This window comes from Rattus rattus, chromosome 1 (assembly GCF_011064425.1).
Source record: "Rattus rattus isolate New Zealand chromosome 1, Rrattus_CSIRO_v1, whole genome shotgun sequence".
NCBI lineage: Eukaryota > Metazoa > Chordata > Mammalia > Rodentia > Muridae > Rattus > Rattus rattus.
In genome coordinates, this window is record NC_046154.1 from 197,942,488 (window position 1) to 197,958,265 (window position 15,778).

A 15,778-nucleotide genomic window follows, 5' to 3' on the forward strand; every position below is an offset into this window, starting at 1 on the left:
TCAGGCAAGACTCCCTGTAGATGCTGCATTCGAGCAGAGCAGGGAAACAGAATGGGGAAAGACAGACCAGTTGAGAGTCCAGATATCCTAGGTACTGAGAAGAACATATATTATGAAGTAGAGGGCACATGATAGTTCTGAAAAAGTGAAAGAGCAGACAGGTCCTGGGAGACAGAGAACAAGAGGAGAATGTTGGGAAAATAAAACTGAAGCGACAAGCAACATCCAGATCTCACAGGTTCTCAGGTGTGGTAAGATTTCTTTTTTCCCCTGCAGAAAGGTTTTAGGTATGGGGCTAAAGAAACAGTTCATCTTTGAAATATTACTTTGAATTGGGAACGTGAAAATCATGAGAGGATTCTGGGATGGCAGCAACTTGAACTAAAAAGGTGTCTTAGTTAGGGTTTTACTGCTGAGAACAGACACCATGACCAAGGCAACTCTTATAAGGACAACATTTCATTGGGAATGGCTTACAGGTTCAGAGGTTCAGCCTATTATCATCAAGGTGGAACATGGCAGCGTCCAGGCAGGCATGGTGCAGGAGGAGCTGAGAGTTCTACATCTTCATCTCAAGGCTACTAACAGAAGACTGACTTCCAGGCAGCTAAGACAGGGGTCTTAAAGTCCATGCCCAAAGTGACACACCTACTCTAACAAGGCCACACCTCCTAATGGTGCCACTCCCTGAACCAAGCATACACAAACCATCACTAAAAGTACTTGTAGATATAGGAAGAAAAGATGAAGTTGAGCGTCATTTCAAAAGTAGACTCAAGGTGAATTAGTGGTGACAACAGAGAAGATGGTGTTGGGAAGTGACTCCTAGGTTCAGGTTTGTAAGATGTAGAACAATGTAAGCCATCATGGGGAAAAACAAGTCAGCAGAAGTGACAGAGTGGATGTACTCCCCAGTCAGGCTTGCTTATGACCTAGTGAGGGATCGTTGTGCATGGCAGTAGAACATGGTGGAGATGCATGTTAGGAAAATCAAAAAGGAAAGTTAGTAGTGACCACGGAGCACGGAATTATGGGCCACCACTGGGATAGGAGAATGAGCTCTTGCTCATCAAACCGTTGTCACCCATTCCCAGCCATCTTTCCATGAGATCTAGATCTTCCTCTCCTCCCATTCTTTCCCTGCACGAGTACTAATTTCATCCAGATATGATCTCTTGGGAAGTTGCAGCTCTAATCTGAACACCATTTTATATGAAAACTTTATGATATGTGATGCATGTGCGAAGGTTGGACACCATCCCTCAGACGGTTCGTTAATGTTTTTTAAGTCCTAAGAAATGTTTGATCCTGAGGTATCTATCCCCTTCCATCGCCATGAACGTCAGTTGTCTGGAATCCCATTTCTGTTCAGCAGTTCACCTCCTCTCATCAGTAGCGCTCTCAGATGTTGGTTCTAGCTTTTGTGTTTTGAGAAGTTAGTTCCCAGCCTTCCTTAACATTTATCTGACTGACCAGTGGCCTCTGACTTAGGTGTCATCACGATTGCTCTGTAAACTTGTTGCTTTGATAGAATGCCCATAGAATTAGGACTGAAGAAGACGGGATCTTCGCAGTCAGTAGCTGCAGCTGTGTGGTGAGTACAGCCAGGAGCACACACTCGGCCTCCGGCTCTGGACCACAATGCCTCTTCCCTCTACTGTAACTTTCCCTTTCTTGGCTCAGAAATTGGAATCATTCTGCTTCAAAAGAAACTCATTGCTTCCACGTTGATGTCCCCCAAGGGGAAATACCACATAGATCTGTACATCCTTAATACCAGTACTCCTTAAAAGGAGACCTTTATTCTAGTTTCCGGTCCCTAGATATGCCAGAGTAAGGGGGTCTTGTTCCCCTCTAAATTAATGGTGGCAAAGGATCTAGAATCGTCTGCCTCAGCTTGGTGATAGCCCTATTCCTATCATTTCTTTCTACAAAATTACCTAATAGTGAGTCTTTACCATAATTAAAATGTTAGGTCCAAACAAGGATATGCATGTCAATATTTTGATGCATTTGTAGGATAGGAAATAAAACACAGTGATTATAAAGAATGTTTATCTCCTGATAGACTCTTTTAAAACTAATCCTTAGTTATGACAGAGGTGGTATATAAGAGTATCCATTATCCAAAATACCTGGAGCAAGACAAAGAATGCGTTCAATCTGAATTTTCTCTGACTTTCAATCATTTGCATTGCAGTAAAGTTGTAGAGAGATCAGACAAGTATAAGCATGAAACTCACTTATGATTCATATATACATCACCCACACAGTTTAAAGTAATTTTCTGCAATATTTTAAATAAATTTGTTCATAAACCATTTCGTGTTGTGAAATTTTCCACTGTAGCACCAAGCAAAAAATAATTAAGAGATCAAGTAATAAATAACACCAAAGCCTCATTGCTTTCATTTTTAGAGCAAACTAAATTTATTTTTTTTTTCCGGAGCTGGGGACCGAACCCAGGGCCTTGCGTTTGCTAGGCAAGCGCTCTACCACTGAGCTAAATCCCCAACCCCGCAAACTAAATTTATAATCAGGTACAGCAAGGCCATGAGGAAGAACATAAGAGATCACCCTCCCACAGACCCATTTCTTCTCCAACCATATTCAGAGTTAAGGAACTGGTTTGATAAATAATAATTGATCATTCTAATACTCTATGAAGATGTTATGATTTTTTAAAGCCTAGATTATAGCTCAAGGTGATGTCAGAAGGCTGGTGAAATTAGTCCAAGGTAGCAGCCACCATAAAGTGTGCTTCAGGAGCAAAGTAACAGTCGCATCCAGGTAAATAATGCCTCAGCACCAAAAAGATATCTTGGTAGAGTAGGGCCATGGCTCCTCCCAGCTGTCATTCACGAGAGTGGATGCTGAAATGGCAGTACCAGAGTCAGGCCCTAAAGAACAGGAATCGTCAGTACTACGTTGTCTCAGGATGCTGAGTCACTTAGGAGAGAAGTGCATACAAGAAGCCTTATGTACTATCCAGGGTTCTCTAAAGGCTCAGAACCAACAGCATGAATACGTAGCTTACATGAAATGATTGGATAGTCCAACCATGACTGTGTTCACACAGTAGGCAGTAGGCGAGGCGAAAACAGGGTAGCTGAAGTCACCAGTGAGGTGTGAGCAACGAAGCGAAAAGCAAGGCTTTCCCTTCAGGCTTTCGTCTGGGCTGCGACCAGAAGTACAGTCCTCCCTTGGCACGGCTTCCCACTTCCAAACAATAAGACCAATGAAATCGCTCCTGGATATACCCAACAGCGAATCCTTAGGGGATTCTCCATCAGTCACGCTGACAACAGCCCACCCCTTATCAACTTGATAATCAGTCCTATTTCCTTATCGTATGCTTAATTTTCAAGTGACAGTAACCACCTCATCGTTCCACCTCATCTGCTGCCTTAGTTGGTTGCTGTTGCTGTCATAAGAACACTGTGACCAAGTGCAGCATGGACAGGGAAAGGGTTTCTTTCAGCTTGTAGGTAGGTCAGAGTCTGTCATGGAGGGAAGTCAGGGCAGGAGCTCAAAGCAGCCACCCGGAGGCAGGGACTAACGCAGTGGCCGTGAACGAGTGTTCTTTTCTGGCTTTCTCCCCGTGGCTTGTTCAGCCTGCTTTCTTGTGCCACATAGGACTTCCTGTCCATGGATGGCACTGTCACCAGTTGATCTAGATCCTGCCACATCTGTCATCAATCAAGTAAATGCCCTATAGACCTTGCCTGCAGGCAATCTGATAGAGCTCTCCCTTACCACTCTAGTTTGTATCAAAATTTAAAAATAAACAAAACAAACAAATAAAAAACCAGCCCTAACCATGACACACGGTAAAACTACTGATGTACAAACATAAACACACTACTTCCCTTCCCCCAGAACGGGTGGCACAGTCCCCTGAGGAATGCTTATTCTTTTAGTGTCCCATAACTTAAATATGATAATATAAATCTGCAACCACTAACTCCTAATATTGTCTCAATAAATGTTACATTATAGAGTAATGACATAGAGGAATGGAGGAAGGTGTGTGTGTGTCTGTGTGTCTGTGTGTGTGTCTGTGTGTGTGTCTGTGTGTGTGTCTCTGTGTCTGTGTGTGTGTCTCTGTGTCTGTGTGTGTGTGTCTGTGTGTATGTGTATGTGTCTCTCTGTGTATGTGTCTGTGTGTATGTGTCTGTGTATGTGTCTGTGTGTGTTTGTCTCTGTGTGTGTCTGTCTGTGTGTGTGTCTGTCTGTGTGTCTCTGTGTGTGTGTGTATGTGTCTGTGTATGTATCTGTGTCTGTGTGTGTATTTGTCTCTGTGTGTGTGTCTGTGTGTGTGTATGTGTCTGTATGTATGTGTGTGTTTGTCTCTGTGTGTGTCTATGTTTGTGTGTCTGTGTCTGTGTGTCTGTGTGTATGTGTCTGTGTGTATGTGTTGTGTGTGTGTGTATGTGTGTGTGTGTGTCTGTGTCTCTGTGTGTGTGTCTGTGTGTGTGTGTGTGTGTGTCTGTGTGTGTGTGTGTGTGTGTCTGTGTGTGTCTGTGTCTGTGTGTCTGTCTGTGTGTGTGTCTGTGTCTGTGTCTCTCTGTGTGTGTATGTGTGTATGTGTCTGTGTCTGTGTATTTGTCTCTGTGTGTGTCTGTGTGTGTGTCTGTGTGTGTCTGTGTATGTGTCTGTGTGTGTATGTATGTATTTGTCTCTGTGTGTGTCTGTGTTTGTGTGTCTGTGTATGTGTCTCTGTATCTGTGTGTGTCTGTGTGTCTGTGTGTATGTGTCTCTGTATGTGTGTGTGTCTGTGTGTGTATGTGTGTGTGTATGTGTGTGTCTGTGTGTGTGTCTGTGTGTATGTGTATGTGTCTCTGTGTGTGTGTCTGTGTGTGTGTGTCTGTGTGTGTGTGTGTGTGTGTTGTGTCTCTGTGTGTGTCTGTCTGTGTGTGTATCTGTGTGTGTGTCTGTGTGTCTCTGTGTGTGTCTGTGTTTGTGTGTCTGTGTGTCTGTGTGTATGTGTCTGTATTTGTCTCTGTGTGTGTCTGTGTGTGTGTCTGTGTATGTGTCTGTATGTGTGTATGTATGTGTGTGTTTGTCTCTGTGTGTGTCTATGTTTGTGTGTCTGTGTCTGTGTGTATGTGTCTATGTATGTGTTTCTGTATGCGTGTGTCTGTGTCCGTGTCTCTATGTGTGTGTGTCTGTGTGTGTGTGTCTGTGTGTGTGTGTCTGTGTGTGTATATATATGTGTGTGTCTGTGTGTGTGTGTCTGTGTGTGTATATATATATATGTGTGTGTGTGTGTGTGTGTGTGTGTGTACACACAAACAATAGAACTTAAATTCTTGTGGCAACTGCAGTCTTCATCTCTGCAACTTGTCATGTGACCTTAGACGACATTTTAACTACCTTTCTCTACTGCCCGTTCTGTACTTCCCCCACGTTCGGTAAGGACCTCAGCAACCTGGCGGGGTTATTTATCCCCTCATGCTGTCTGAATTGGATTGTTGTAGGTTCCCACTGACCTCAATCACAGGACATAGTTAACGCTGAGAGATGCACTAAGGATCTTCCACACTCCAGACATATTCTTCCTTACCTCCACTGTACAGAAAAGCAGTTCAGTTTCCTCTGGTAGTCTGGATCTATCACCCGTTCTAATACTATAAATTCTTTCTTAGCAGTTTTGACCTCTAGGGTATCCATAGCCCCCATGTAACCATGGTTTAAGCCTTAAACAACTCACTTCTTCCCCCAGATCTAAAACCTCCAGGGCAACAGAGCATAATGTTGCAGGAACAGAAAACAATTTTCTTCTATTGGGTCACTAGATACCATTCCAATTACCTCCCCAGGACGTAAGAGAAACAGTGCCGTGTTTTAGACACTGAGTCAAAGTTTATGCATCCTTCTGGAAAACTCTGCCCCAGCAATTCAGGCCACTGCCAACGTATTGGTGCTATATTCATATCTTTAAAGGGCCATCCCAACATTGGATCAAGCTTCAGTATGGTGAGAAACAAGTTAAGACCAGTGAGTTCCATAAGTGTGAGCTCATCACTGCTCTTCATTGGCAATGAAGTGTTTGGAAGCATTGCTGTGTGAGGTACAGTGACAGTGGACAAGGCATTTTTATAAGTTCATGTATTAGTCAACTGTCCTATTAATGCGAAGTGACACTATAACTAAAGAAACTCCTATAAAAGAAAGCATTTAAATTAGGGTTTGCTTATATTTTTAGAAAGTTAGTCCAATACCATCATGAGGAGGAGTGTGGCAGCAGGCAGTCACTGGAACAATAATTGAGACCTTAATCCTCATTCCTACAAAAAGGCCACACCATCTAATCCTTCTAATCCTTTCAAACAGCTACACTACCTAGTTCACAAAGCATTAAAATATATTATCTTAGGAAGTGGGTATTCTTATTCTAACTACCACTGTCCATGAATGGTAGTTTGACAGAAGCATTTTGTTCAAAAAAGATAAATATATAACCAGAATTATTTTCTAACCCAGAAGGACAACTCATTGTCCTTTCCATGATAAAAGTAGTCCAGTTAAATCAAACTCCCAACTACCTGGCCATTTCATGAGGTCAGTGTTGCTCTCTGATCAACAGTCTTAGTATCTATATTTGGCACTCAGCATCAGACACAGCCAGGTCAGCCTTGGTTGAAAATCCATGCTGTTGAGACTATGTGTAACATCAGTCTTTACCAGTGAAGTCACTTTGTTCATGGATGTATTGGGCAGTTACAGGGATGGTTAAAGAAAGAAATTGCCCACCATCCACTCTGGGTGGCACCATTCCCCTGGCTGGGATACTAGACTGTGCACTGAGAAAGAGAGCTTAACAGTAGCAGTATGCTCCTCTGCTGATTGTGAATGTAATGTGACTAAGCTGAGTCAAACTGGTGCTTTGACTTTAAACCAGGAGCTTAAGTAAACCCTCTATCCCTTAAATTGATTTTGTCAGGGTATTTTGCCACATCAACATGAAAGGAAACTGAGGTGCATCAAGACATAGGCCTTCGCCTGATTTAAAAGATACCTTATTTCATCTCACACTGAAGTCAGCTGCCACACACAGACCTTCCAGTCAGTGTGTAGTCTCTGGACTTCAGTCACAGCAATACAGATTTTCCACTTCACAGTCTCTGAGCCATGCCTTGATGATGAAGGTGTGGTCACGTAGAGCAGCAAACTGATTAATAAAATGTCAAACACAGAGCCCCAGCAAGCCCGACAAAGCCATCCACCAATATGCAGTTTGGCCAATATAATGAGATGCTCCTGAATGCTTGAGGCCAGAAAATATCAACAACAATAAGAGCACTTAAGGAAAGTGTCAATGTATAGGAAAGTTGTTGGGCATTGGAAGCCTTAGTAACCTGTTTAAGATACCATGATCCAAATATTGTAAAACTTATCATTAAATTTTCCAATCTACTCCTGGGGCTCTTTCCAATGTTATTATCAGCCTCTTCCATGCTTTAAAGGATGTCAAAGACTTTGGGGACGGCGGGACAGTGGCAATCTCATTATATATCCCTGGATGACCTGGAACTCACTATGTAGACTAAGCTGTCCTTGAACTCAGAGATTTACCTGCCTCTGCCTCCAAGTGCTGGAATTAAAGGATGGTGCCAAGGAAGATATTTTACTTTTTATTAATTTAACAGCCTCTAACCACATATATCCAGTCCTAATCACTATGCTGGGCCCTGAAAACATGGTGGTTGACAAGACATAGCTTCTGCCTTCCCAATTGGCTTACAGTCAGGCAATGAGCAAAAACCTGTGATCACCACGCACTGGGAGGTGTGTGCTATAGCAAGGGGAATAACACGGCTGCAGGAGGCTGCACATATGAAAAGGACCAGACCAGACCAGGAATTGGACAGAGCTCCTACAACCAGGTCTTGATGTTTATATCAGTTTTTGCAAAGATGAGTAGAAGTTGAAATAGTATTTTAAGCCCCAAATAAACCAAATACAGTCACTCCTGAAAGGGAGACAACCCTAATTCAGGTCTCGCATGTTTATAAATTACATCCAGTATGCCTACTATTTGGCGAGTCAGAGATGTCATCTACCTTTATTCTCTGTCATAGTTAGCATCTATCTATCACCTCTATATATCATCTATCATCTCTCTATAATCTATCATCTATCTTTCAATCTATCTACCTATCATACCTATCTACCATTTATCTATCATCTATCATCCCTATCTCTCCTGTTTTCCATCCATCCTTTCTCCATCTACCCCCCCATCAATTTAATCATCCATTTATCCATCTGCCCCCTACCCCCAAGAATCAATACACATAATTATATACATACATAGTAAATTCTGGTTATGTATTAAATTAATTGATTTTAAAGAAAAAAAATCTAAGATATTCCAGGCATTGTTCCAAGCAGTGAAGAGAACAAAGTGAGATATTATCTTAATTGGCATGAAGACTAAAATCTAATTCCAGAAATGCAAATACTATGGCGGCTGAATGAAGAAGGTACCCTCTGACAGTGGGAATATAACAGAAAACTAGCATCAGAGTAAACAGTCTTTATTGTTTGGTTTGTTTAGTTGGTTTATCCTTTTTCTGAAATGTATCCTTCAACAGATTCTGTAGCAACAGCATCCGGGCCACTACTAGTTGAAGTTGCCAAAACTCCCGGTGCCAGCCTTGGGGTTGCCCTAACTACCTCCGTGTGCTGTAACAAACAGGTCATCGTCATAGACAAAATCAAATCTGCAAGCATTGCGGACAGGTGAGTGTCACAGCAAGTGTCTGCTTATCAGCGCTGTTGTGTGTGTGCTTAAAAAAGTGTCATACACACACTTTCACACTTTCATCTAATATGTATACTTCTATAGTATACACTTGCTTTTACACACATACACAGAGATCGAGAGAAAGAGAAAGTCTTGTTGACAGTTACTACGAATTTCACATAAGAAAACAATTTACTGTTTGAAACTTAAGATTGTAACTACCCCATCAGCCACCCCGTGATGAAATGTCACTCCAGACATTTGTTGTGGCCATTACCAGTAGAAAAAACGAACAAATGCATTTACTTACTGTGTCTCTCAGAAAAAGAAGTTCCTGTCCTTGACTAGGGGCAAATGAACTGATCTTTATTAAGTTCTATTCAGAGAGATCATGTTTTTTTTTCTGCATCGTTAACAATTAAATCCTGTCATCAGAAAATATTACTCCTTTCTTGGAAAAGGAGATAATATGATATCCTTAAAATAATGTGATTTTTAAAGACAAGCCTGATATTATCATAGTTTGTTAATCTTAATGGTTTTATACAACCTTCTGTCAGGAGTCTCTTAAACATTGTTACGGTGTCACAATAAAAATGGAATTTATTTCCCTGATTCATATTTTACATTGTTAAGGTAAATGTGAGTGAGGCAAAAGACTACTTTTCCACAGAATGGTTTACAGTTCCCAGTAAGGAAACCTCTACTTCCCATTCCCAAAGTGTCCTATGTGAACCAGCATGGAATACTCTTTCCAGACAGAAGGGGCATTTTGAAATGTTTTTCCCTTGATAAGTAGATTCTCACCATGAGAGTTCTCATACAGACCTCGCCTGTTCCACTCCATATGTTTCCAGTCTCCTCCTACTAATCTCCCTCCTTCCCCTCCCATCCTTCCCCTCCTCTTACCAATCCTTCCCTTCCTTTCCCTCCTCCTCCTCCCTTCACCCTGACTGCCTCTCTCCTGTGGCCCAGTGACCCACAGCAACCTAAACACTGGGTGGTCTACAGTTCAGTAGTTTGCCACCCTCCGTGTGGTTATTTGCAATGGTGGCCACTGATGCAGAGGCATTCTCCAGCTCAGTGGTATAGGGTGCTTTAGTTGTCTGCTTCTGTTTTGTTTTGTTTTGTTTTGTTTTCCCATTCTGCAGTGGGCAACCAGTTTAAGGAGCTGCCCATCTGCTGACTGCTTTCCTCAATTCACTCAATAGCCAGCAGATGGCTTGAGTTAAGCAAGGTGTAGCAGCCAGACCCCTATCCCTAACTCTTCCCCTACTCTACTCCCCATGTCTGAATACTCTTGACTCCTGCATAATTCATATTTTGTGTTAATGAATATTTGACTCCAGACTAACAAAACTGAGCCCAATAATAAAGAGTTGGTAAACTGGAATCCCCTATTTAAAAGATTCCAAGGCAGTAGGAATTGAACCTCTCCATTGTCGTCATACACAGGACCTTAGGCCAGTTCAGCAAGTCACATCTCAAGGCTCTGAGTGACTCACAGCTCATAATTGTGACTTAAGAGCCTAGGAGAAAAAAAGTGAGAGAGCAGAATCATGGAAAACAGTTCTCTTCTTCAAGCCCCTCTTGCCTGTCTCCCCTTAATGTTTAACATCCCCACCCCAAAATAATTAAGGACAAAAATATCTCTAAGGACAAGAGAATAAGAAAATCGTTTGCCCACATTTTTTTCAGCATTTTCCACAAGATTTTATATTTCAATTCAGACCCAACGTGCCTAAAATATAGCAGGTTATATTTCCCATTACCATTAAGTTTTTTAAGTTGGTGATAATTGCATAAGACTCTAAAGAAAACATGAAAGTCTCCTTCTGTAAGAGAGATTTTTGATGATGTAGTTTCTCCTTTCCATAGATGCGGGGCGCTACACGTGGGAGACCACATCCTCTCCATCGACGGCACGAGCATGGAGTACTGTACCCTCGCAGAAGCAACCCAGTTCCTGGCCAACACCACTGACCAGGTCAAGCTGGAGATTCTCCCACACCATCAGACCCGCCTGGCCCTGAAAGGACCTGACCATGGTGAGTGGTGCCTTCTAGATCTTTCTGTTTCTCTTGCTCTTGCAGTCTTCTTCCTCCAGAGAGTTAGGAAGACAAAATCCTGTACCATATCGCCAGCCTAGGCCTCTTTACCCTGCCATCTTCAGAGTCCCTTGTCGCAAGCATGGATCATAACTGGAAACTCCAGAACACAAGAAAGAAATCCTGAAATTGAAAGTTTAGGCTAGAAGGTTTAGATTTGTTTGTTTAAACTTTGCTGTAAATTGAGTATTGTGAGAAGGAAAATGAGTTGACGTCGTGACGGTCATACTGAATTTTGAATCTCTATAAAGACACATGAAAACAAGCATTAAAACACACACACACACACACACACACACACACACACACACACACACACACACACACCATAAAACTAAAAACACCCCTTGTAGTGAGGAGGCCAGAGAGATGTGCCTTGCCAAGGACCCAGATAGCATTAACCTTTGTAAGCCTCTCCCTCCATCTCTGAATGAATTGGTTTTAACTCTCCTAAAATAAAATAAGGCAAATTCATATTAACAACAGATCCATTAAATATTCATCAGGGAGAGACTATTATAGGAAAAGTTGATTTCACTGTTTTTGTCTATTTGCCAGAATATCTACCTCCCCTCCCCCAAGACAATGAGCACACTCTCTGGGCCAGGGAGAATGAGGCAGTAGACTCATTGCAGTAAAGAGAATTGGCTGAGGACATTTGCACTCTCACTGCCTTTCAGTGTGCAGATAAACTTTTCCCAGTGTATAGAACCACCCACTTGGGCATCTTAAACCAAACCTGGCTGGCACAAACACAAGACTTTGAACCATGAAGTCCAAGCAGCTGGTGGAATCTCTGTTCCAATTCCATTCCCCACCTATTTCTTAAACTGCATGCCCCTGCACCCTTTTCAGCCTAGGAAGCAGGCAGGCTCCCCAGTGTTGGCTAGGCGGAAAGAGGAACAGTGCTTTTCTACAATTAGCAACAGCCCCAGGTTTTCTAGCGTTGGAATTTTGCTTGTGGGAAGGTCATTTCCATTGTGCTTCTCACCTTCTGAAAAGCACTGCGCTTCTCTACAGGGGGGGACAGAAAGAGGGATGAAATAATTTTCATACTGAATGAGTCAGCTGGATGCAACCTTTTTAATTAAATGGAGCTCAGACAGCCCTGGAGCTAATGGTAATCTCCAGTACCACGTTGCCCTTATCAGATTTTAATTTGACACTCGGGCGTGAGGAAATGATGCCGCATACCAGCTTAGGATTGGAAATCAGCACAGTGGAATTGGGGTACCAAGGAGCTGTAGGATGCTGAAGCCAGTGGGGATGCACACAGGCCTCAACCAAGCCCCCAGGTCCTTCCTGCGCCGGCTGAGCCGGGAGATGTCTAAAACCGTGTGTGCATCTTCTCAGTGTATAGGAAGACACGAGGCAAAAAAGCTTTAAGACAGTGCGCTGCGCTCTTTGGAGAAGACGTGGCTCACATGTGGTGTCAGGAAATCAGACATGTGTGAGCAAACCCTTTCAAAACGCTACCATTTTTTTTCCTTTAACAACCTTATTATTTTACTCTATTTGCCCTGCATGCAGATCCTAAATAGTTCAAATAGTTCCTAGCTTATGAAATATTAAATATTTTTACCTGCCAAGATAATTTGAAAAGTTGAAGAATTTATATGCTGAGCTGGATGGAGCAACAACGCATTATTTTTCTTTTCCTGGAACCCCTGACGTCATTTATATTTGTAAGGTAGGAGGCTGACAGTCTAGGGCTGGCTGTCTTCCTTATTTAGCATATTAGCGTCTCCCTTATGTTTTACATTAAAAGCAAGCTCTCTAAAAGAAATAAATAGTGGCACTTAAACATAATTATATCTTAGTCCTGAGGGAACATGATTAAGAGAGAAAGTGGGGCTGCTTGGCAATTCTCACACTTCTATTTTTGTATTACTGAAGTCTCTCGTATTTTTACCACTGTTTCACACTGTAAGTTCTGATCGCTTTTTCCGGTCAGCAGTGCCTGGGCACTGTGTCTCTCGTCTCGTGGAAATATGAAGATTCAAAGTTTTCCAGAGTGGCTGACAACAAAACACTCACCACTGTGATTCCAGACCAGTATGGAAAAGGATGAGCTAAGTCAACACCCGAGATCCACTATGCCTTTCCCTGGTAAACTATAGTATTCACCACGCTGGTCACGGTGGCCTTTTCAGGGATAGCTGAGTAGCTCAGAGGGAGCATGCTTGTCAAAGGAAGCATGCCCAAGGCTTAAGTCACATCCCCAGCACCACAATATAAAGAATATTGTTTGTTATTGAGGTTGGAAACTGTCCTGCTGCAGGTCTTTGGGAGACATAAACTCAGAGGAAGGAAACGGGGCTCCAGGAAAGTCCCTGAGGCCAGGGTCACTGCCTTAATGTGTTCAAAGCAGGAGACTATTCCATTCTGTGATCTCCAGGGACAACCACCAGACCAGCCATTCTCTCAGACATCCTGGCAAGGCAAGAGAACATAATTAGGAAAACAGAAGCAGTGCCTTAGATGGCGTAAGTGTCTGAGACTGTAGCAGGAATGCCACAGCTCGGTGGCGCCACAGCTCGGTGGTGCGGGAAACACTGTAGCTTCTGCTTGTTCTCCCATCTGGAGCAAGGGCTTCTGGAGCTTCTATCTGAAGAGGCAGTGACACATGGTGGCAGTGGGCTGGGTATCTAAAGAGTTCTTCTGGTACCTTAGAACCTTAAGAAAGCTACCCGACTTTTCTGTACCCGAAGTTCTTTATCTGTAAAGTGTGGGTTACAGTAATGCCCACCTCATCAGAATACCTTAAGCAGCAGTATCTGTGACACATTAAAAGCAGGTAGCATCTGGGATTCAGGAATAGCACAGTGAAGGTAGACCGCAGGCCCAAACTGCAACATCTTACTATTAACTTCCTGGGATACTTAATATATAACTGTCGGGTAGACCACTCTAAAGCATAAGAGATTTGGAGTATACATTCAAAGGGGGCATTCACTGTGCTCTCCGACCGCCTATGTCAGTTTTAAAGGGCCCTTCGCAAAAGGCCTTCATCAATCATGAATCCAGCTGTCAGCATCATCTGTATCATCTTACCCCATAATCACTCTGTGTTTAAAGACTTAGTCCCTGATAATAGTTTCAGTTCAAGGGGAAGTTTATGACCTCCAATTCACCTGCTCGAAACTGGCATAGGGATAAGCTCACAATAGCCGGTCAGCAATATCTTCCTTATGGCTTCATTAATTTGGCTTGACAGTTCTAATAAATGCTCAGTGGTTTTCAAAGTATTCAACAAAGAGCTGAGGTGGTTATGGAATTCTGAAGTCCATTCACTCTAACTTTGGCTTCGTTAGAAACATGGACAACACTTTGTTAAGAGGACAATAGAGTGGCCATAATTGTAGATTAGCTGGACCCAGCACTAACTGCACCTTGCTACAAGGTTTCTTATGTGTCACAAAGTAAAACAAGAATAATAAAGAAGAAAAAAAAACTACCAATGTCTTGCCTAAAATACTCCTTTATCTCAAGGACAAAGGTATTGCCATGCAAGTGTCAACCATTATGTCCAGGGTAAAGTTCAAGTCTCTAGGAAGCAAGACAAGTAGAAATCTCTATTAGAGAACATACATTCTGGTATAAAGAGACCGTTAACGTGCATTGTATAGTAAGGCCGATTTAGACAATGACAAGGGCTATGCAGGGTACAGACAGTTTAATGAGATAGCAAGACATTGACAACTACTCCAACCAGTAAAGTCAGCAGTAGTTCTTCGGTAGAGATAACATCAGAACCAAGGCATAAATGATGAGAAGGAGCCAGCCATACAATCAGTGGAGGTGGCCATAGGATGGCAGAAGGAAGGAAGGTAGCTGGCTTGTTCTAAGAGGCATAAGACCTGTGTAGCTGAAAGAGATCCACAGTGAATGATCCAAAACAAAACAAACAAACAAAAAGTAGAGATAAGAGACTGTCCAATTCTCCTTGCAGCAGAAGCCATGGACACAGGGGTGCCACGAATGAATACATACAGGAGCCTACATGGCTGTCCTCTAGAGGCTCTACCAGTGGCTCACTGAGACAGATGTAGATACTCACACCCAACCATTGGGCTAAAGTCAGGGACCCCTTTGGAGGAATTAGGGGAAGGACTAAAGGATCTGAAGGTGAAGGCGACCTCATAGGTTGACCAGTTAGTCCCAACTAACCCAGACTCATAGGAGGTCCCAGAGAAAGAGCTACCAACCGGGCAGCATACTGGAGGTAAGGGGGAGGAGGAATGAGATGAGGAACTGCGAGAGGGGGACTGGGAGGGGGAAACAGTTGGAATGTAAATAAATAAAATAAATGATTAAATAAAAGTTTCCCCTAGACATGTTATGGATACTGGAAAGCAGATGTGCCAGATGTGAATCAGAAGGCTAATGTGGCTGTAGTGCAGTAATCTAGGAGGCAGTGGTAGCTGAGACTCAGTCCATAGACATAGGAAATGCAAACCAGCTACTCCTGCAGAAAGAGAGGCCCAATTCTATTCTAGACTACAGTGGCTGTGCAAATGGTTGCTTTTATAGAATTTCTACAAGCCTTCTAAAACCAGAGTGTCGAGGGAGGGAAATCTGTTGACCAAGAGCAGACCTCTTTCCTCTAAGGATGCTTATTGTTGTCAAGCAGATGGAATAGTAGAGAGGGTCAATGCTGCTGCTCATGGCTCATCTGCCTGTACTCTGTGAAGTAGCACCATGCTCTACACTGTGTGTGCACAACTCCCACAGCAGGAGAGATGCTTCCGTGATCCATTGACTGTGAGGACAGTGAGGCTGAGAGGCTGCATAGCCAGGCAGGTCAAAGAGCAGGGGAAACACAAAGGCAAGTGAGCAAGGCCCAGGTCAGCCTCACACCAGGAGGTCCGTCTATGCTAGGGTCTTTGAGGATGAGAAGGGCTGGGGGTGCCCTCCC

General features: G+C 43.0%; 1 protein-coding gene across 1 annotated transcript in view; it reads left to right on the forward strand.

The window, feature by feature from the left end:
- Window positions 1-15,778, forward strand: part of Grip1 (glutamate receptor interacting protein 1) — a 383,638-nt gene that overhangs the window by 275,858 nt on the left and 92,002 nt on the right. The window contains exons 8-9 of the mRNA XM_032912970.1: window positions 8,601-8,748; window positions 10,631-10,800. Coding sequence (XP_032768861.1) covers window positions 8,601-8,748; window positions 10,631-10,800 — 318 coding nt within the window. The remainder of the gene's footprint in view (window positions 1-8,600; window positions 8,749-10,630; window positions 10,801-15,778) is intronic.